This window comes from Syngnathoides biaculeatus, chromosome 11, assembly GCF_019802595.1.
Source record: "Syngnathoides biaculeatus isolate LvHL_M chromosome 11, ASM1980259v1, whole genome shotgun sequence".
NCBI classification, from domain to species: Eukaryota; Metazoa; Chordata; class Actinopteri; order Syngnathiformes; family Syngnathidae; genus Syngnathoides; species Syngnathoides biaculeatus.
In genome coordinates this window covers 23751410-23773301 of record NC_084650.1, presented here as the reverse complement: position 1 = coordinate 23773301, position 21892 = coordinate 23751410, and the positions used below count along the sequence as shown (strand labels likewise).

The window sequence follows — 21892 nt, the reverse complement described above, 5'->3', positions numbered from 1 at the left end:
TGAGCAAGAAGGTGTGGCGCTGTCTCTACTCTTAATTTATCCCAAAGCTGTTCTATCTGGTTGAGGTCAGGACTTTGTGCAGGCCAGTCAAGTTCATCAACGCCAAACTCTCATCCATGTCTTAAGGGACGGTTCCCATTTCAGTATCACCCGTCCAATTTGCTTGCATCTTTTGAGTCAAAGTGGACCTCTGTTCTCGTTAGTGATCCAGCCACGTGGCCATCAGGAATCTCTCATGTCAGTCTCTAAGAACCTTTGAGAAATCTGTCTTCAAATATTTCTTGGCTCAGTCTAGACGCTTCAGCATGTCTTTTTTTTTTTTCAGCCATACATGTGTTGACAATGTCTCGCAACACCAAACATCTTGCACTTCAAGGTATTCTAGGTGGGTTGCAGTTCTGAAATATGACAGAACTTAAAGATAATGGGTTCCTGGTATTTTCACACTTGATTTTTTTGTAAATTCCTGGCAGTTGCTTTTTATTTTTACTAGACGACCCTTTTGACCATTCAGAACAAAACATTTAATGGGTCGAATGATAGTTCAAAAGTGCTGCATCACACTGAGATTTTGATCATTTTCATACTTTTCTGAGCCAGTTAAATCTCTTTTTTGCTCATTTTGCCAAAAGAAAAGAAGGTGCATAATGCTAGGAAATGTCCCCGATAAGTGAAGATATTGTCTAAAACCTAACTTGTCTAATAATTCTACACGTGGTGTGTTTGGTGACTTTCTCCAGGTGCAATGGGCATTGAAAAAGATGCACTACGGGAGAAATAGAATGTATTCATTTGAAATAAGATTAAGCAAATCAGTTTACATAGACAAACACATTCACTGAATGCACCCCAACACTTAAAGGTTATTAATAAAGTTATTAATAAAAAATAACAGAAAATGGTGTCGCTCAGTCAAAATGTATTGCCGTAATGTCATTACTTCCTTGTTGCTCATGAATATATTTCATAGCTGTTAGCCAGAAGACTTAAATGATCCGAACATCAGTCTATGAGAGAGGTGAGGTTCGTTTTAAGGCCACTTCATACTCCCGCTCGCGTGCCCGACAACACCTGCATCGCCCCACGAAGTACCTCTTCGTACCTTGCCACGCATTCATCAAAAAGAGGTTTCTGAGCAGGCAGAGTCGCAGAGCTCATCTCTCCTGGATGGCCCGTTTTAGTCACATGGTGTGATGATGTGTCACGGTTCCTCTTGGCCCCACATAACACCAAGCTGCCTTCTCGATCAATTTTGCAGTATAATTAAACGTATCATCTGGTCATTTACATCCATTTGTCCAAGCAGACACTTTCGCGGTCACCATTGTTGTTACGGAATGGAAAATAAAAACAGGGACCAGAAATGACCAAAAGGTGCTGCCAATACCAGACGAAGTGACTGACACCTCTGACTTGACAACTGCAGCACATTTTCAGAACTGTCCCCATGGGTTGCGCTGGAGTATTAAGGGTTATTGGATAGGTTTCCAACTATGCCATCTTGTGTGTCATAGGTCAGAGAACACAGGTAATAGGTGAAAGGTGAGGTTTTTTTCTATCATTAATTTATCCAATTGGTCTAAGGGTGGTGGTGATGTAATTGGAAACCTATCCATACAGACGGGAGAGCCGCAGTGATGTCCGTGCGGTCGCCACGAGCTCGAGTATAAAGAGACCTTTAACATTTGAACCGCAACACAATTCATTTTGATTCCTGAATGTATAAGGTAGATATTTTTGGGGCCCTTTTAAGACTGATGTGTTACAACGGATTAAATGTGAGTGAAACGTGTTCAAACATGAGACTTTTTTTTCCGTATTGGACTTCAAAGGTTTGATCCATTTTTCAGTATAGCTTGGCTGGGCTCTAGCACTCCCACGACCCTTGTCGGGATAAGCGGCTGAGAAAAAGGATGGATGGATGTTAAGAACACTTGCATCAATAGTTAGGTTTCACCTTACGGTTATCATGGTGATTAATAAATTTTGTCTTCATTCTGTCAGTTTGTTTCCATACAGATAACTCCGATGCTCTTAGAGTATCTTAATAGTTAGAATGTAGATTTATACAATTGTGATGTCAGCTAGTGTAGTGCTTTTTGTGTACTGTGTATTTGTCGTCCATTGTTATTTGACGTCACTTCGACGAATAGAATTTTGACCCTTTTAGCTTTCTGTACTTCAGCAGCATAGTTGTCCGATGTGCGAAGGCGCGAGCGTATGATACATATATTTTAATACGTTATTTGGAAAACTTGGCCAGTTAGTGGCACAAATGTCTAAGCGAGTACGTCGTTTCTACTAAGATGGACGACGATAACCAACCCAAAAAGGTAAACGCCAATTAAAAGTCGCGGTTCGTGCGGCAGACGAGAAATATTAGCAGCTAGCTAACTCGCTAGCAATACAAACCATTCCTCGTTTGACGCAAAAAGTAAAACTAAAGTAATGTTTCGTGTGTGACGCAAAGGAGGTTCGTCAGCTTCAACTATAGTTTAAAAGCTATTTAATCTTAATATAACGCGCCCCATGGTTGCAAGGTGATACTGCTGAGCTGCCTCCCTCGGTCCACCTCCAACCTCTATTCCCTTGTCGCTAGGTGCTTTTCCCTGTCTGAAGATGTGTGTTCTGATGGTGCTCTGTTGGCTTAGTGTGGTTTGCCGACGTATTAAGTTTTTTTTTACAGAAATTATAACACCACGCTTGGTACTTTCTGGGTAGTTGGTTGTTTTTCGTCAGGCCTTCTGAAAGCTGCTAAAAATGTTTAGGTCATTTCCTTGTTTGAGAGTCTGGAGTGAAATGGCCTTCCCAGACTGTGGCTGAACTGGTCCGCAATGCCTCTCCTCCTAAATTGAAGATTACCTAGTCATTCCATTGTCTTTTCTACAGGGATAGGCTTTTGGACTTTTAGTGCTTGAATCCGCCCCCAGGTACAAAGATCATCCATCCTCTCCAAGAGCATGGATGTGCATTGTGCAGTTCATTGGAGGCAAGTTCTGTCATCTTTCTCACTCCCGAGTTGGGAAAACCTTTACCCTGCCACCAGATGAACACCATGCAATTGCCTTGCCCCAATCAGGATCACTTCAATTGCTGCCACAAAGAGGATAAGTGAGATCGAGCTTGAGATTGCAGTTACTTCCCACTTCTAGTATTTGTTAGCCACTGCAGGGCTTTTGCAGCGTTAAACTAATTTGCAGGGCTTGGAAGTATTTCATAAGCTTAATGTCTGCAATTTGCTGAGAGGAAGAAGTCATGCACAAAAAAGATTAACATGGCGAGGTCTGTACCGATAGGTATTAGCTTCATTCAGCAATATGGCATGTAGATCTCGCTTTTTTAAAAAATTATTATTGTACTGCACCAATTGTAATCCTTCACAGGGAAATTCAATTTGTACTCACCCCAAAAGTTTATCTATATTGTCTGTTTCAATATTAAGTATGATGACTTTATTTTACTGGGACACTTTAAATGTCATTGTTTTCTTCTGTTTTATTTGTTTTTTTAAGAGAGCTCATGGAGATGATAAAGGTTCTGGCCTTGAAGGGTCAGAGGATGAAGATTATGTTCCTTACGTTCCCGTCAAAATCCGAAAGCAACAAATGGTAAGTTATCACCCCTCCTTCATAAGGCGTTGAATCTGCGGTTGTGTTTGTGATAGTTGTGGAAATAAAAAATTATCCTTTATATTGCTTAATACACCAGTTGTTCACCTAACAGGTTCAGAAGATGCTGCGATTGCGTGGTAAAGCAGTGGATGAGGAGCACAGAGACAGTGGGGAGGAACAGAGGGATGAAGACGAAGGGCTTGGTCCACGGTCCAACGTCAGTCTCCTTGACCAGCATCAGCATCTGAAGGAAAAAGCAGAAGGTTTCTATTTCAAGAGATATTTTCTGAAATCAAACATTTTACTGTTAAATGTATTTTTTTCCTATGCATTAAGTCTCTTGTTTAAATTGAACAGCACGCAAAGAGTCGGCTAAGGAGAAACAACTGAAAGAAGAAGAGAAGATTTTAGAAAGTGTTGCAGAGGGCAGAGGTGGGGAAGAAAAATTTGCACTTCACTGTAATAATTTCAAAGCTTTTGCAAGCCTAACATTTCCATTTTTTTTCTGCCAGCTTTGATGTCCGTGAAGGAAATGGCCAAGGGTATCATTTATGATGATCCAATCAAGACAAGGTGGGATCATTTTACTTAAAGTAATCACTTAATAATTGTCAAATAACATTTGTGGCCCACTTTACATAACCCAGTGGTTCTTTGCAGCTGGAAGGCTCCGCGCTATGTTCTCAATATGCCAGAGACCAGAAATGAGCGGGTCAGAAAGAAGTTTCACATCTTAGTTGATGGAGATGGCATCCCTCCGCCGATTAAAAGCTTTAGGGAGATGAAGCTTCCGCCAGGTTGGTTTCAAGATGTTTAACCCCCCCCCCCACCTCATCAAACCGCCACCTTTTATTTGAGCATGATTTCTATGTCCAATAACATTTGTGTCATATTATTTGCAGCAATTCTTAAAGGTTTGAAGAAGAAAGGAATTGTACATCCAACACCAATCCAAATTCAAGGAATTCCAACAGTGTAAGTGGTGAAATTTATTTATTTTTTTTACATTAGGATCAAATGTTTGACTTCATTTAAGATCATCATCATCATACCAATTATTGCCTTTACATGAATGAACTGATTTCATCTGATTATATTCTGTTTTGTTTGTCTATAATTGCACTTCATTGGAAAGATGCTTCAATTTTTTTGTTTTCATATTCATATAGTTTTGAAAGAGCCTAAACAATTTCAATGATTCTCAATATGATAGAATGGTTCCCTACTGCTGCAAACATGCAATTGTGATAGTCAACCTTGAATTAGTCTTGTTAGTTGCAAACAAATCTGAGTACTAACTGTGGAAATATTAGTGAGTGTGGTGAGTAATAAATATATGCATCCAGACTACTTTTAGATTATAAAGTGATGCCTTGAAATTGATCTATGAGTTTAATCTATTCATTGACCACACTTATAACTCAAAACACTTGTATGTCAAATATTCTGTACCTTTTTAGATGAACGTAAATGTCTTTCATCGGTTCCAGTCAACCCATAAAGATAAACAAAAATGTTGGAGTTGGTTTTTATTAAGAGGAATCACACTCTACATTTTACTTTGTAAAACATAGAGTATGATAATGCCGTAAGTAAATAGAATACAAAAATGTAACTAGCATCATGTTCATGATGAAATAATTGATGGTTCTTCTCGTCTGATTGTCTTGACCACCAGGTGCAGTATAGTACACTCATAGAGATCCAGTTGAACAAAAGTTTAACAAATACACTAGGTGACTCGATAAACTGCAGGAACAAGTCTGTCTTCACAAAGTTGCTTGTGAGTTCTGTCTACATGCGATTGTGCTTGATTTGTGTTCAAATATCTGTTGCTCAAAGCATGATACCGCCCCCATATAGATGCTATTCGTTAGCTAGTATGTGCGACTTTGCATTGTCAGCATTAAACGAAGCAAACTTTTGTAAGACAATGCTAGTGTGGGTTTTTAAAATAAACACCTTGATTCTGATGTTTTCACCTAAAAATTCTATCATGAAATGATATGAACAGATTCTAGTGACAAAGGGCAGCCTTGACGGGGTCCAACCCTCACTGGAAAAGAATCCAACATTCTGCCGCCAAACTTTGACACCATTTGTACAGGGAGTAGACAACTCGCATTAGGGAGTCTGGTACCCATTTTTCTCCCAGAGCACCACCAACAAGATACCCTAAAAGACATGGTTGAACACTTTTTCCAAGTCCAAAGAGCACATGTAGACTGGTTGGGAGAACTCCCTGAACCTGCAAGTATTCTCTCGAGGGTATAGGAGCTCATCCACAGTCCCACACCCAGGACGAAAACCACACTGTTCCTTCTGAATCGGAGATACAGTTCTCTCAAATTCTGATTCAAATTAATCCGTAACTGTCTGAATGCGAAGGTTTTTAACAGATTCAGCATAACTTTGTAAAAGAAAGGTGTATCCCTCTGCTCACAGTAGAATTCCCCATATGAATATGTTCCAGAGGATTTTAACTACTATTACTAGTTTTTCATGCCATTTCATCTCTACTTGTAGTCTGTCAGGTCGCGACATGATCGGCATCGCCTTCACTGGCTCAGGCAAAACTTTGGTTTTCACTTTGCCCATCATCATGTTTGCACTGGAGCAGGAGAAGAGGCTGCCCTTCTTTAAAAGAGAGGGACCTTATGGACTCATCATCTGTCCTTCAGTAAGTCATTGCCATTTTTTCTTATTGCATACATTAATTAACGTTGTCTACATTTCCTTTACAATGCATAGGATCTGTGAGTTTTGATACCTCCAATGATGGTGACATCTACCAACGTTGTTCTTCAACTATCTGTAATACTGATTTTGCGCAGAGAGAGCTGGCCCGACAGACACACGGCATCATCGAATATTACTCTAAATTGCTGGAAGAGGAGGGAGCACCACAAATGCGAACAGCCCTCTGCATTGGAGGGATGTCTGTCAAGGAGCAAATGGAGGTTGTCAAACAGTAAGTTGAGGTCAAAGGTGGAATAAAGAAGTTGCACTTCCTGTCTTTAATTTAGAACCCACAAGTCAAACTACCTCACTTGTGCAAATTGTGGCTTTGTTTTTTTTTTTTTTTTTTCTAAATTGAACTGCAACTTTTAAATACTATTAAATCACATGTATTTTAAATGGTTAGATGATTTATGAAGTGATTCTTTTGTGTCCCACTTGGGGGATTGTGTACCATACTTTAAGAGTCACCGTTCTAATATATTGAGATGAACTCGTAGTTGTCTCTGTCCCCGGAGTGCATGCCGTTCTGTTAAGTGTGAAATTTCTAACCAAATGAAGATACTAAAAAGGTTGGCCCATACAATTTGAATATTTTCTGCTTGCAGTGGCGTGCATATGATGGTTGCCACACCTGGGCGTCTCATGGACTTGTTACAAAAGAAGATGGTGAGTCTGGACATCTGTCGCTACCTGGCCCTGGATGAGGCTGACAGGATGATTGACATGGGCTTCGAGGAGGACATCAGGACCATTTTTTCCTATTTTAGGGTAACGACCTCCCCTTACATATATACTATACCAGATTAATTGACGCTAACTGGTGGAAAATTGGATATTAACAGAGGTCTTCCATGTTTTAAACGTTCCCAGGAGTGTGTGAAAGTATTACAAATATAGAAATCAGTTTTGAGTTGTTAAAATGACATATACATGAAAGAGCTAAAAATATGTGACTTATCATATATATTTTTTTGTTGTAGAATTGGGGGGCACCATTTATTGAATTTTAATTGTGACTCCAATTTTGAAATATGGAGTGCACTTAGTATACTACACTAACACTAGCGCGCTTTATCTACACCATAACAAAGCCCAAAGTGCTTTACTTACAAAGCCTCACATTCACCCACTCACGCGCACATTCAGACTGCTGCCGTGCAAGCCGCTGCCAGGCTCACTGGAACAAATCAGGATTTAGTGTCTTGTCCAAGGAGACTTTGACATATGGACAGTCAAGGCTGGAATTTGAACAAGGGACACTGACCAACGTTGCTCGACCAACTGAGCCACATTTGCCGCCTATTTTGGCTACCACGATTAAATGAACCTGATATTCGAACATTTTTTTATGTATATAAATAAAAAATATACATAATTTATGTGTAAATAAATGAATTGATTTCAATATAAATCCATTTATTATGTACATTTCTTTATTTTATTTTACATTTTACATGTGGTCACATATGAAAAGTGCTTCATTTGTATCTGTGCCTGCCCCCTTGTCAGCCCGCCAGCCACCTGGGAGCAAACATGGTTAAGGCTTTTTGAAGAGCCTGTACCATACCGTTCGCCAAATTGAAAGGGGATGTTTAAAATGGCGTTGATGTATATAACATATAAGATACATGAAACATTTTATGAAGTTGGCCCTCTCAGGATTTTGGCAATTATGACAGTTACAACCATTGTAGTGGCTGCCATGACTTCAGCTTACATGACAGAAGTAAATAGAGAGACATCACAACTGTCAAATTCTTGTGACTGTGCATCAGTGGGCAAGCAAAACAACAGACGTAGCCTTCCTTGACAATTGACCCCTCCGTGGATATTGCGCAATCCGCGTCACTGACCGATCAGAGGCCAGAGATCTACATAGACCGTGACGTCACTTCAGGAGGCGTGGTTAAGTACCCTGTACGGAGGGGTCAATTCACTATCTTGATGGGGATTTTCAAATGAAAAGTTGGGGCTTCCAGCCTAATGTTGTTTTATGCATTAATTATTTGTTTCTATTAACTTGCCAATGGCGATTGCACTTTTTAAAAGCATATCTATTCAGTTAGCCCTGGTAAAGTATAATTTTTATGAGTAATTTTTTTTTAATCTATCATTTATTGTTAATTAAAGATTGAAAGAGGACAAGTATTAAAGTATTCTCCCCACCCCCACCCTCTCCTCAAGGGTCAAAGGCAAACATTGCTTTTCAGTGCCACCATGCCCAAGAAGATCCAGAATTTTGCAAAGAGCGCTCTGGTCAAACCCATTACTATTAACGTAGGCAGAGCAGGAGCAGCCAGCTTGGATGTCATCCAGGTATGCTATGATTCACCTGCCAAAGACTTTATGATGTAAAAGTTGATTCTGAGACTGTTTTGTGTGTATGAACAGGAAGTGGAATACGTCAAAGAGGAAGCAAAAATGGTGTACCTGCTCGAGTGTCTCCAGAAAACAACACCTCCCGTCAGTACCTTGTTCTCCATCAAGCTCTGACATGCATATACAAAATGTATACATAATTTTATTTAAAAAAAAAAAATTCTCCTTCAGGTATTGATATTTGCTGAGAAAAAGGCTGATGTTGATGCCATCCATGAGTATCTGCTGTTGAAAGGAGTAGAGGCGGTGGCTATCCATGGAGGAAAAGGTACTGTGTGGAATTGATCCATCCAATTTCTACAACACTTGTCTTTACTAATGTTGCAGGTGGTCTGGAGCCTATCGCTAGCCAATCACAGGATATATACAGGCAATTATTCATACTAATATTCACAAATATGGACAATTTAGTCTAGCTACAGTATGGGTTGGCAACTAAGTGATGCCTCGAGCCACAATTTTTCATGACAATTCAATTGTGGGGCAAAATTTCATTCTCATCAGCCAAACCCTGGTGTTCTGACAAAAAAATATATTTTTTACACATTTATACATGTCCAATAATGTTATTTAACTAATTAAAAAATTTAAATTTAATTTGCTTCAGGCTGTTATTTCTTTTTCCTGCCAGGTAAAATTTTGAAATGGTCCCTAACACAGATGGTAAGCCAAATATCAAATCACATGCAGTTGTTGCTGTTATTGCCAATATATTTTGTATTGACAAATCCAGCGACGATAGTAGTTTTTATTATGTTGCCGTATTCGTAATTTAGAATTTCAGCAAAATGGTCCATAGGCTGTAGTAGAAAATTTGGTTGTGAGGCTGAGTACAACCATAAGAATTCAGGGTTCAGCGAATATCAAACATCTGACTAATTTTCTCTCACTCATTCCTGACCATGCCGAGAACAAAAAAAATTGTCATATTTGCATCAAACTTCATTGAAAATAGGAAGAATAATAGTTCATCACGTCGATATGGTTGTCAATCACGACAAGATCTTATGAACACCGAAATCAAGGACAATTGTGATCATCATAGGAAGTGCAAGGAGTGGAAAGGAATAAATGGCATTAATCCTACCTGCATTTATAAATGCAATGCCAACTTTTCTCATCTCCAATGAGGTCTCAGCCAGGAGATGGATAGGATGAGAGGTGTGAGTGTAACTGGCAATCCCATGCTGTCCAGCCACGCCGGGATTGTCACCTGTTAAAAGTCAAATGCGGCGAGCAGCCATCCACCCAGTGGGGCCTGGCCCCAGGAGCACCGCCATGAAGCTAGTGGAAAACCACCTCCCCACCCACATAATAAATGCCAGGTCACCCCAACTGCTAGTCATTGGCCCTACCCCTTGCATAAGTAGCCGCCGAGTAGTGTAGTGTTCAAATCTCGAGTGGGCCATGAAGATGGGGAAGAGGACACGGGTGCCAGGCAGTTGTACCCTGCAGCCAGAAATCAGTGTCTGTAGCGCATTAAAAAAAGAAGGGGGATAATTGTGATAATGTAATCTCTCGTAAAAACTTGCATTTGTCATTTTGTACACATTACTTCTGCGTTGATTGATACGTTTTGGTCTCTTAAGCAGTCACATGGGGAAGTCAGCCAATCAGTATGTTTCTTCTTACATTGTCACATAGGTTACATGCACAATCAAGTGCTTAAATACTGTAGCAAGGAAGTGAAGTGTGTGCTGTTGCAGCTTTCCCCCCCCCTCCCACTGCTGTAGCAGCACAGCTCATTATCGTTCCTTGACAAGAGTCAGCTGATGGGCTAGATATAATGGGCAGTGGGTCTATTCTGGCCCCCAGGCTGCTATTTACCCATCTCCGATGTACAGTATGCCTTCAATAAAGTCACAAGATATGAATGAATTTAAAAGCCAGTGTAGCTGGTGAAAACACATTCAAACTCCACACGCAAAGCACCAAGATTTTAATCCCAAACCTTTCAGCTGTGAGGTAGACATACTAGCAGGCTGCTATAGCTCCCTTATTTGTTGAATTCATGAAAATCTAAAACAGCCAAAGGTTTCCAGTTCAACCCAGTCCACCCTGTAGTTCCTCATCTTTGTCACTAGATGTCCCTTTAGCTTCATCTTTTTCGTAGAAAGTGTTCCATTGACTGGAGACATTATTTCTTTCATCACAATTTGAAAGTGTTCCCTAGGTTTCTTAATAAAATCAGTGGCAACTGTATTTATCAACAATCAGGAATTATAGTACACTTTAGACCCTATTTCTTGTCTGAGGGCTCTCTTGAAAGTGGCCCTGGATCTTCGCCCAGCTTCGCTGGTCAAGTCATGGGCAGAAGAACTGTGCAGGGGTGCTTATTGTGTAAATTAATCCCACTGTTGTATTACAGTGGGGCAGAATGGCTTTTGTTGACACATTTTCAAAAATAGCCAAATAAAAAGACAGTTGTTTAATTGTGTACTTGATGGGTGTTCAGATACTTCAGATAGCTGACTTTTCATCTATTAAAAAGAGGTTTCAGTGAAATAATGTCCCTTTTCATTTACATTAATTTGAGTCTGTCTTTTTTTTTTCTTTTTTTTTTTTTTTTTTTTTTGATGCAGATCAGGAGGAAAGAACAAAAGCCATTGAAGCATTTAAAGAAGGAAAGAAGGACGTCCTAGTTGCCACAGATGTGGCCTCCAAGGGTCTGGATTTCCCGGCCATCCAGCATGTAGTCAACTATGACATGCCGGAGGAAATCGAAAACTATGGTATGACAGTACGGTTTGTGTTTTTGCTTTCCAAAATATTTTGTTATTTAACTTGCTGATCTCATTGGAAGCCCCTTGCACCTGTCGATGTTCAGCGCTTTGAGCTCAAGATGACAGCACAAATCTTTGTTTTAATGAATAGAGAAAAAAATCACTCTTGCAGAAAGTCTTCCTGTAAGAGTAGAAGCTGTTTGTCTGCAAAAGATGGACCAACACCATCTTTATCAATTTTCCACCCCACTTTAGGCCCTAAAGGCAAAAAATCAAGTGTGTAGACCTGAGGACCCCTTACAATGACTGTCATGTGCTTAAAACACTTCCACTTGGTGTTTGGTAAGTGGGTCTTTGCACTAAATGAGAATAAATGAATTATGGGCTTAATCTGGACATTTCTTGATTTGACCTACTAGAGAAATCACAGTCAGTCTAAGAGGTTTTTAAATACGTAGTCACTAAAAATGAAAAATGTGTAGAAAGTCATTATCCATCAAAGCAGAACAGCCTGGCACCCACATCTTCTGTTCAGAAAGCAGCTTATGTGCATAACATGAAAGGACCCCAAAATGTCAGTTTTTAAAATGTATATACCAGTAATCCTTTTAATAGTCAACTATTAGAACATGTTGCATTCCCAGTAGCCTTTTCCCATGTCTGTTTCAACTTCATCAGCATTCAAATACTGAAAGAATTGATTTTATTTGGATTGATTGTGGATGTCTCCCCCATTTTTTTTTTTTTTCCCCAGTCCACAGAATTGGAAGAACAGGGCGATCTGGTCAGACTGGTATTGCCACAACATTCATCAATAAAGGCTGTGGTAAGTTACTACACCGATAATAAGTCACATTCTGATTGGAATCAGTAATTATTCAAAATAATTCATAGTTTCATATCCTGGCCAAATTTTGATTGTGTCCATTTTTATTTGTTGAGCCATTTTTTTTTTTTTTATGAGACAAAGAATCATGGAAAGTCTTGACTTTTTGGTACATTGTGAAAAAAAGTTGCATGTTCAAAATGGTTGAGACCTTTTCTCAATGCAAAATATGTGGACTAAATGTTTAGTTGATTACATTGTGAAAGAAGTAACCACTGTCCTTAAGTCCAAAATTATTCCCCATTAAGGTCAGAGATAGAACTTTCATAATGTAAGAAAAAATATATACATTTGTCATTGATATCGCATTTTCTTTTTGCCTCGTTTCTCAGGTGAGTCTGTGTTGATGGATCTGAAGGCCCTGCTCATTGAAGCCAAGCAAAAGGTTCCTCCAGTTCTCCAGGTGCTCCATACAGGAGATGAAACAATACCGGATATTGAAGGTTAATCATTCACTAAATATAAGCTAAATAAATGTTTGACTGTGTTTGTCCTAACAAACGCTGCGCTTGCTGCTTTCCAGGAGAGAGGGGGTGTACTTTTTGCGGTGGTCTCGGTCATCGTATTACAGATTGTCCCAAGTTGGAGGCAATGCAGACCAAGCAGGTCACCAACATTGGGCGGAAGGACTACCTGGCTCACAGCTCGATGGACTTCTAAGGGAAAGGAAACACTGTGCTCCACTTACTGAGGAAGTATATACAGTACTACTCGTTCACTTGCGTGCGATAGCACTCAAACCACCAAGTACCAATACATCTGTGCAGAACGATTACATCAGCATTTTTCTTGTACAGTTGTTTTACAAATTGTAAATAAATATCAGTCTTTCTGAGAAAAGAATGCCCTTCTACCTTTGCATAAGTAAAAACTGGATGAATGAATTTAAATGAAAGTTTATTTTGAGAAAAGTCATGCTGTTTTTATTGATTTCCAATTTAATTTTGAGCAACCTTTTTAATCAAATTGACTATTTTTTGAAAAATCAATACAAAAAGGGGGGAAGGAAATTTTAATATATCAATTTGAGGGAAATCAGCTCAATGCGTTCAGAAAAGTATCACTTTAATCTCAATCCTTTAAATGGTTTTTGGGCCCAATGAAAGGATGGAGTGGAGCATATATGGCCCGAGTTATTTATTTCAAGGGATCAATGTATGCACATTCGTGTAACTTTATTCAAGAGTGCAAAAGGGCGGTGCATAAAATGGATACCAACTAAAATTGATGCCGGTATTACAAATTACAGTTTTACCAATGCAAATGCATATGCAGTGCATATGTCCATGCACAGTAAATGTAAATCAAAGTGGCCGCGAAAGTCGACAAAAGCATTGTAGCCCTTGTCATAATAACATATGTACAGTACTTTTATTCATTTCCATTCAAATTCTAAAATGATTCAGGATTATTTTTTTCCCATCAGAGTGGAAAGTGAATCTGAATTTCCGATCATTTGTAGCTTTATTGAATATTGATAAAGTATTTTTTAAAATTTATTCCATCATATTGGTGAGGTGAGAGCATGAACTTATGGAAGTACAACCATGAAAAATGCCTGATGGTATTCGTCCACAATGAAGCCCAAGCTGTCCGCCAAATATTCATGTAACTTAAGTGTGATAAAAGTTGTTCAACAAAACAATCTGTGATGCTAATAAAGTAAGTAACTTTCCATTGATTTGAAATGAAATATTTTGATTTTATTGAAGCAGCGATCCAGCTATTGGATTATTAAGGAACTTGTTTTGTAATTTATTTATTTATATTCATATTTGTAGTTAGTGCCGATAAGGACTACACCAGTACAACCACCCTCTTTTCTTTGTAATCTGTGTAATTGATATGTTGCGCAGAGATACAGCAGATAGCACATTGCGGAAGCTCCAACTCCTGACATGTCACTTCTCCAATTCTTCTGCTTGCACAAGCTCTGGACTTTCTTGCATCTTAATCCATTCAAAGCCATAAAGCGGTGATAAGAAGGTGGAGTGCTTGCAGGGTCATATTTACCGTGCCACTGTGTTTGCAGAAAGATCCTGGTGGTGAATCACGCAAAGGGGGTTTCAAGAGAGGAACTGGCTTGACCTTGAAGAACAATAATCTTTAATAGACACGGAAAACCAGTAAGAACTTTCACATGACAGCTGATCAGTCCAAAAATCACGACAGCGTGGGTATCGTGTCAGTGAGCGTGCAGACCAAAACTCTATATGAACTTGCCAAGATTGCAACTTTAATAGTATTATAGTATAGTATTATGATACTACAGTTTTTGTAATAGTTCCAGCAATATATTGTCATTTCAAAATGTACATAGGTACATATGGGGCGACAATTAAAAAAAAAAAAATACTCCCTACCTTGAATAAAATAGTATTTTACCCATGTTATATGAAAACAATGTTTCAGAAATATGTATGTTTTTTCCTTGGAAAAAAAATGTATCCTCCATAACGGATCCCTGGACTATTCTGTTGTACTTACACATCACAAACAAACAGTGCAGCTCAGCTTCTGGCCCTCAGGCAAGGCAAAATGCAAGCAATATGCAAAGTTTGAGAGTCGTGCAACACACAGAAAGACTTCCTGCATTCTTACATTTGCAAAGTTTTTAACTTTAGCTTGGAATTTGTCGATTTCCCTCGTGTCGTGACTAGATCACGTGGGCCTTCTGAAAGCAACACCCAGAAACAAAATTGCAGTTTTCAGTACATTGTAAATTGTTGTGATCAGCAAAAACAAAATTTAAGCAGTGGGCCGCAGTCACTAATTTATTCCGTGCTGGTTTGGATGTACCAATTTATTTTCTTCCTAATGGATTACACGTCAGTTGGAAAATTCAGGCACATGAGGTCATTTGTAGAACGCAAGCATTTTTAGTGAGCCACGCCTCAAAATGTATGTATTCATTTTGCTGATGTGTTTGTGCTTTGGCCTTAGAGAAGGAAAATGTCACAGTTATGAGAGATTTGTTAGAAAGAAGGAAAAAAAACTGACTAAAAAGTGAAGCACACTTTTTACGTTTTACAGACTACTTGAAAATGAAAATGTATTATTTTGCAAATGGTGTCGGTGAGGTGGTAAAAATTTAGTTTTTTTTTATTGTTATGATGTATAGGTTGAGATAACCCCGAAGCCCAACGGATTTATTTTTGTTTATCTGACGCGTTCCACAGCATTCATTGTGAACTCACTTTGTGAGCATGTCAGCATCAAAACTGCTAACTCATTATTGGTGCCAGTAATGTTGCATAAAAAAATTGTTGCAATGCCAAATAGATCAAGGAGAACAAAACGTTCAGAATGGACGATCTTCCTTATTTTTCTTCACACAATCAAAGCGGTACTTTAAGGCTTTGGAATTGTACAAAGCAGAGGAGAATAATTAGTCTCATGGGTTACATGTTGTGGATACAAAATTGTAGTTACCGGTACTGTCTTAACAGTGCGGTGTACCAAGTTCAGACATCGTGGGTCTGTGGGCAATGCCGTGCCCATCCCATAAAAACTTTTTGAAAGCATTTTGAAGAAAATGGGCTGCTGAAGCTGGTTTCTGTAGCTGGGGATCAAATCGCCAAGGTCCCCACCCAGCTCACATTGTACCCGACCCCTATGGCCCCTCTCACAGGTGGTGATCCCATGGGGAGAGGGTTACCCTTTCGGGCTGTGCCCAGCCAAGCCTCATGGAGCATAGAATTTGTAGCCGCAGCCGAGGCGTAGAGGTTGTCCGGTTCGGTGGCCTCAGCAGCGCATCTCTGCTCTTTGCAGATTATGTGGTTCTGTTGGCTTCATCAAGCCGTGATATCCAGCTCTCACTGGAGTGATTCGCAGCAGAGTGTGAAGCGACTGGGATGAGAGTCAGAACCTCCAAATCCGAGACTATGGTCCTCAGTCGGAAAAGGGTGGCGTGCCCTCTCCAGGTTGGGGATGAGATCCTTCCCCAAGTGGAGGAGTTTAAGTATCTTGGGGTCTTGTTCATGAGTGAGGGAAGAATGGAGCGGGGGATCGACAGACGGAGCGTCTGCAGTGATACGACTTTGTGTCGGTCCATTGTTGTAAAGAGGGAGCTAAGCCGAAAGGCTAAGCTCTCAATTTACCAGTCGATCTATGTTCCTACCCTCACCTATGGGCATGAGCTGTGGGTCGTGACCGAAAGAAAAAGATCCTGGACACAAGCGGCCGAAATGAGGGTTTCCGGGCTCTCCCTTAGAGATAGGGTGAGAAGCTCGGTCATCTGGGAGGGGCTCAGTGTCAAGCCGCTACTCCTCAGCATTGAGAGGAGCCAGATGAGGTGGCTGGGGCATCTAATTCGGATGCCTCCCGGACGCCTCCCTAGTGAGGTGTTCTGGGCATGTCCCACCGGAAAGAGGCCCCGAGGACGACCCAGGACATGCTGGAAAGAATATGTCTCTCCGCTGGCTTGGGAACACCTCGGGATCCCTCCGGAAGAGCTCAAAAAAGCGGCTCGGGAAAGGGAAATCTGGGTATCTCTGCTGAGGCTACTTCACCCGAGACCCGACCCGGATCAGTGATAGATAATGGATGGATGGATGGGCTACTGAAACCTATCCCAGCTGACTTTGCGCGAAAGACAGACAACACCCGGAACTGTTCACCAGTCAGTCTCAGGGCACATAAAGACACAAACAACAAATTTCATGACTCCAACATATTCCCAAAAAAGCTGTGAAAGTGCCATGACTTGCACTACCTTTCATTTGGAAATGCAATCAATAAGCTTTTGGGAACTGAGGACATGAATTGTTGAAGCTTTGTAGGTGGCGACGAAGCCTTATGAAGATGCTCGTATCATGACACTCAGCTAACCTGTTCACGTACGGAATGTTTCAGGTAGGCATTACTTTTTTTTTTTCTTGGGCATTCCTCAACATTCCCAGTCTTTTCTTCCCTTTATCCCACTGGGGCCTCCACTCCCTGAGAAGGGTTGCGTCAGGAAGGGCATCCGGCGTAAAAATTGTGCCAAACATTTATGTGCCTTCATCTGAGATGACACGCTGTGGCGACCCCGAAAGGGACAAGCCGAAAGAAACTTACTTTTTTGCAAGCATCAAATTCCAAAGGAGAGAATATTTGAACAAGTTGGAAAGCAATTGGCTTCATTGGTTGAAGCCAGCTAATAGTGTGTTTGGCATTCTTAGACTTGCTTCACAGCTCCTCCAAGCTAAAATGAATCATCCAGAAATGTGTGAAAAACATTTACCGTGTCCTGCAGCCAGGACAGCCCCTTAAAATAAGCCACCACAGAAGGTCATTACCTTACCATATTCCATTTCTTCTGCGAATCACAACCAACCAACCTGTTGACGACGCACACGGAGGATCAGGCAGGTCCGCTTTAATGACGCCTCTGTAGTATTTGCAAAGCGGCTTTTTCTTCTTATGGCAAACACCGCCGGACGTGAGGATGAGAGGAAACATTCCTCCGAGGCCAGATAATGTCACTGATGGAATGCCTAATATAACTGTCAAAAAAAAAAAAAGGTCAGCAGCCTGGCTCTAGTAGGTTTAGAGACTTCCTCGTATCTTGACGAATCACCAAGTCCCCTGCTACCGTATACCAGCCCCCCCTGCGAGAAACGACATCCAGCCTGCTAACGACATCAAGTAGACGGGGCGGGGAGACGAGGAGGTCATCAGCCCCCTCCGCCGACGTGGCCCCCCTACTGAGGACTCGGCCAATTTGACACACGGGCTGGCAGAAAGCACTTCTGAGGCGATGGAAAAGTTCCAAGCGTCTCTCGTTCGGAGAGGCCGTTCCCATTTGTTCTCACTAGAGGCCATTAGTGCAGCAAGGAAAAGCCACTTTAACCGTGACAGATAACCATGCGGCGTCATTAGCGTTATTAGAATTTGGCTTCTTCTACTTTCAGAGAGCACTTCTGGCTTGTGTTTGCCCGATAACTTACCTTATTTAGCAACTCAAGCGGAGTAAGATTTAAAACAATTTCTATTCCTCACAATGTTATCTTGGTACATTCTACTGTATTGATATACAATAAGTCTTACTTGTTTAATTAACCCTTTAGTGAGGGGTTGAATTGAGTTGAATTGAAATGGACACCGCATCTCATTATAAGGCAGGAGATCCATCTACACATTTTTAAATACATATGTAGTATATCATAAGTTACACAGAAAATTGTTCACCCCACCCCATTGTAAACTATAGTGCAAAATGTCCAGATTTTCAATGGATGATCACTGCCAATAAATAGTGACCGCTCGTAATATTATGTTGCGTTATTGCAAATTATTCATCTGAATGGGTGTTGAGTACTTTTCAATGTAAGTATGTCACTGTTTAAAACATTGCAAGAAACACGACATGGGTGTATTGTATAATTCACAATATGTAAAAGTGCTAATGATAAAAACGTAAAAAGTTCTTATTTACTCCATTAAATTTAGTCTAAAATCAAATGACATTGAAATTTTGTTTTATTTTAAATGTAATCATGGCAAGTAAAATACAGACTGTATAAAAATAGAATAGAATCATTGATCAATCATTGTCCTTGGATCCCTTGACAGGCATGATATAAGTCACTCTTAATAATGTTATCAGGAGTTATATGAAATAATTTAAAGATATAGTGAAGGAAATGCCCACAAAAAATGGCTTGATATTGTATCATCTGCTGCAGACCTGAATTTTACATACAAGAAAAAAGTAAGTTGGGGGGGGCTTTTAAAAATCTGTGGAATTCCTCTTCTGCACTTTTATGACATGCATATACATTAACGACCAATAAATTATTGTACTTGGGCATTTTTATTCAGGTGAGGTCCATACAAAATATAGCTCCGTGTTCTCTGTACTATAACTAAAATCTTTATAAATCACATAAATACAGAAATACCAAAATAACAACTGACTAAGAAAATAATGACATTTGTGATGGTTCAGCCCATGTAAAGTGCAAAAAAAAAAAAAAAAACATCTAAGAGTTCCTTGTGACTAACATTTTCATTCATTTAGGACATTTTTTTTTAATTCTTCTATCAAGTTATGATTTAACCCTTTCACCAGGGGATAAACCAATCAGGAGAGTACATTAATTAAACAAATCATCAGTTTTCACACCACGGATGACATCTCACCCGTATGGTAGTTTATGTTTTTCAAAAGATGATTTACTACACGTTTTGTTGTTGCATAACCCAAATAAAGGTATCTTGTTGCACCCTACACAGATGACATGAAGACATAAATAGTCACTACATGGCAAAGTGTAATATTTTCACGTGTTGAAATGGAATAGTAACAAACGAAAAAGAAATAATGTGCGAATCCACTCTGCTCAAGCATTTGCGCTGGGTATTTCTTGGACTTACATCATAGTAACTTTAATTACTGTTTTTCCCCTCCCTTCTTTTTCCATCAAGTGACAATTTACTTATTTTTTCATTTTTTTTTTTATTTTTTTTTTGCCGCACATTTGGGCTCGTTGTACTTCCAGCCAAGTGTGTTGGTTTATTGTCTTCCACTCGGACTTTCCTCGGTGTCGCTGAGGTGAGACGATTCTCCATCACTACAGGAGCACGTGGTGCTTTTATGAAGCTCACTTTTAGGTCCGAGTATGATGAGCTGCGAGCACGAATCCCTCCGCGGGTTCTGCTCCGGGACGAGGGCGTGGATGACGTTCCTCCTACAGGAGGTTTTGTCCGCGGGGACCGGGTGTTGTTGGACCATCCCGGCCAGGAGCTCCGACAGCTCGGTGATGTAAATCTGCGCCATTTGGAGGGTGTCGTACTTGGACAGCTTCTTCTCGCTTTCCAGTGACGGGATGACGCTCCGCAGCTCGTCGAAGGCTTTGTTGAGGCCGTGCATCCTCCTCCTCTCCCGAGCGTTGGCCGCCACCCGCCGGTGTCTGTGCGGGCCGCAGTGGGGCGGCGGCGGCGTCTCGCCTGCCTCCTCGTGGTCGGACGCGGGGATTCGCAGGGCGGACGAGCGGCCTGGTATCTCGGCGTCTGGCCTCGGGGAAAAGACGCGCAGGGGGTTGGGGCGGTACCAACTTCTGCGCTCCTCCTCACGCTGGATCCAGCTCGTAAACTCGCTTTTGGTAGCGCTCATCGCTGCGATGCTCACAAGTTGTCTCCGGCGTAACACGCACGCTAGATTTTATACAAGTGCTCCCACCCCCGACAGGTCGCCCCAACCTCCCCGCCCGACTCTTTCCAACACCCCCGGTGACTTTTGACAGGTCCGCTGCAGCCGAGCCCCTCTGAGCCAACACAAAGCAATTTAACAAAAGCATCTTCTTTTTTTTCTTTTTTTTTTTTTTGGGGGGGGGGGGGCGTCACCTTTTGTGCATTGTAACTCAATCGCCATCTTCTTATTAACTCCACGCAGAAGGTAGGCCGGCGTATGAATCATTTAAAAGCGTGCCCTGAGAGGATGACTCCTTACAAAGTGGACCAGATAATTGGCAGTCGTGCCTTAAACTAGTGGTCTAGGCGTATTTGATGGGGCCATCAGTTCTTCACCCCCCTGCTCCAAAATGTTTTCGTTGTTTAAATTATTATTATTATTATTTGGTGGGAACTGGAACTGAAACAATTTGAAGAGTGCTCAACAGTCTAGAGGAGGTAATTTAAAATTCACATGTAAAGATTAAAGTTAAGTTTACGTTCATCCTGATATTTTGTGCAAAAACTGCATTTTTTAAACTTTTTGCGCAAAGTGTATATGGAAACAATCATTGAAGAGGAAGTAAACCCACAATTTCTGTAGCGAGAGATGCGTGTTATTGACATGATTGTGTGAATGTGAATTTGATAAAATATTGTCGAGAAGATCATGAAATCAACCGGGTGGTCTGTGAACAGGTACCTCCAGCGAATGCGTCCGGGTTTGGTCATGTGACTTACGCAACCAGCGTCACAGCACATCACATCACTAAGCCATAATTTGGTGACTTACCAAACTGAAGTTGAAATGACCACATTGTAGTGAAATTGCTGATAATGCTAACTGTACCAGAAATGTGCACACCAGCAGCTAACTGAAACTGAATCTCAAAAGCTCAGTAGAAGAAGGATCAATCAATCAATCATCAATCAATCAATCAATCAATCAATCAATCAATCAATCAATCAGTTTTGAAAAAAAAAAATTAGGTTAGCAAGTGTCCCGGCAGTTCGTGGAAAAAAGATTTGGATGTATTTCTCATACTTTTTAATTGGCCTTTAAGGCGGATTTGTTCTCAAACAAACTGTAAAGACTATTTGCAAAAGAATAATAAAAGGAACAGATGGAAGGCAAAAGGCCCCAGACACACCTGTCTGTGGTAAAGCCAAGACAACTGATAAGTAAAGCCATTTATGACTCGTTAAAGATATCATACACCCATGGCATGATGTTCAAGGGAAAATGAAAAGATAGGCCAATCATATTTGTATAGACGTTCATATTTCTATTTGTCTTCCCGTGAGTCTTTGCAAAAGCATGAGGTATAATTTTGATTACAGTTTGTTGGCTGCTTAAGCTGAACACACCCATTATAATCATCTCTTAAGTGTAATTT

The 21892-nt window shown here is 40.5% G+C and overlaps 2 protein-coding genes across 6 annotated transcripts; one reads left to right on the top strand and one right to left on the bottom strand.

Annotated features, from left to right (window-relative positions):
* The first annotated feature begins 1503 nt into the window (after window positions 1-1503).
* LOC133508899 (probable ATP-dependent RNA helicase DDX41) lies at window positions 1504-15561 on the top strand. 5 transcript variants are annotated; one of them, XM_061835437.1, is made up of 17 exons: window positions 1504-1542; window positions 3513-3608; window positions 3724-3874; window positions 3969-4043; window positions 4124-4184; window positions 4272-4408; window positions 4514-4586; window positions 6138-6291; window positions 6446-6582; window positions 6959-7121; window positions 8538-8669; window positions 8745-8816; window positions 8904-9000; window positions 11315-11464; window positions 12210-12281; window positions 12674-12784; window positions 12865-15561. In XM_061835437.1, the coding sequence occupies exons 2-17, from the start codon at window positions 3606-3608 to the stop codon at window positions 12999-13001; spliced, it is 1725 nt and encodes a 574-aa protein (XP_061691421.1). In that variant the 5' UTR covers window positions 1504-1542; window positions 3513-3605; the 3' UTR covers window positions 13002-15561. The 5 variants fall into 5 exon arrangements, with proteins under 5 accessions (XP_061691421.1, XP_061691420.1, XP_061691416.1 ...); XM_061835436.1 differs by lacking the exon at window positions 1504-1542 and adding an exon at window positions 1592-1727; XM_061835432.1 differs by lacking the exon at window positions 1504-1542 and adding an exon at window positions 1745-1778.
* Window positions 15562-19509: 3948 nt separating this feature from the next.
* atoh1b (atonal bHLH transcription factor 1b) lies at window positions 19510-20644 on the bottom strand. Its single transcript, XM_061835367.1, has one exon. The coding sequence runs from the start codon at window positions 20437-20439 to the stop codon at window positions 19840-19842; it is 600 nt and encodes a 199-aa protein (XP_061691351.1). The 5' UTR covers window positions 20440-20644; the 3' UTR covers window positions 19510-19839.
* Between the last annotated feature and the right edge of the window lie 1248 nt (window positions 20645-21892).

Bases quoted from the DNA above. Each gene is read 5' to 3' on its own strand.
- LOC133508899 (XM_061835433.1), top strand. From the start codon at position 1,922: ATGTTAAGAACACTTGCATCAATAGTTAGGTTTCACCTTACGGTTATC. The intron at 8,670-8,744 runs GTATGCTATGAT...GTGTATGAACAG, and splicing joins CCAGCTTGGATGTCATCCAG to GAAGTGGAATACGTCAAAGA. The intron at 8,817-8,903 runs GTCAGTACCTTG...ATTCTCCTTCAG, and splicing joins TCCAGAAAACAACACCTCCC to GTATTGATATTTGCTGAGAA.
- atoh1b (XM_061835367.1), bottom strand. From the start codon at position 20,439: ATGAGCGCTACCAAAAGCGAGTTTACGAGCTGGATCCAGCGTGAGGAG.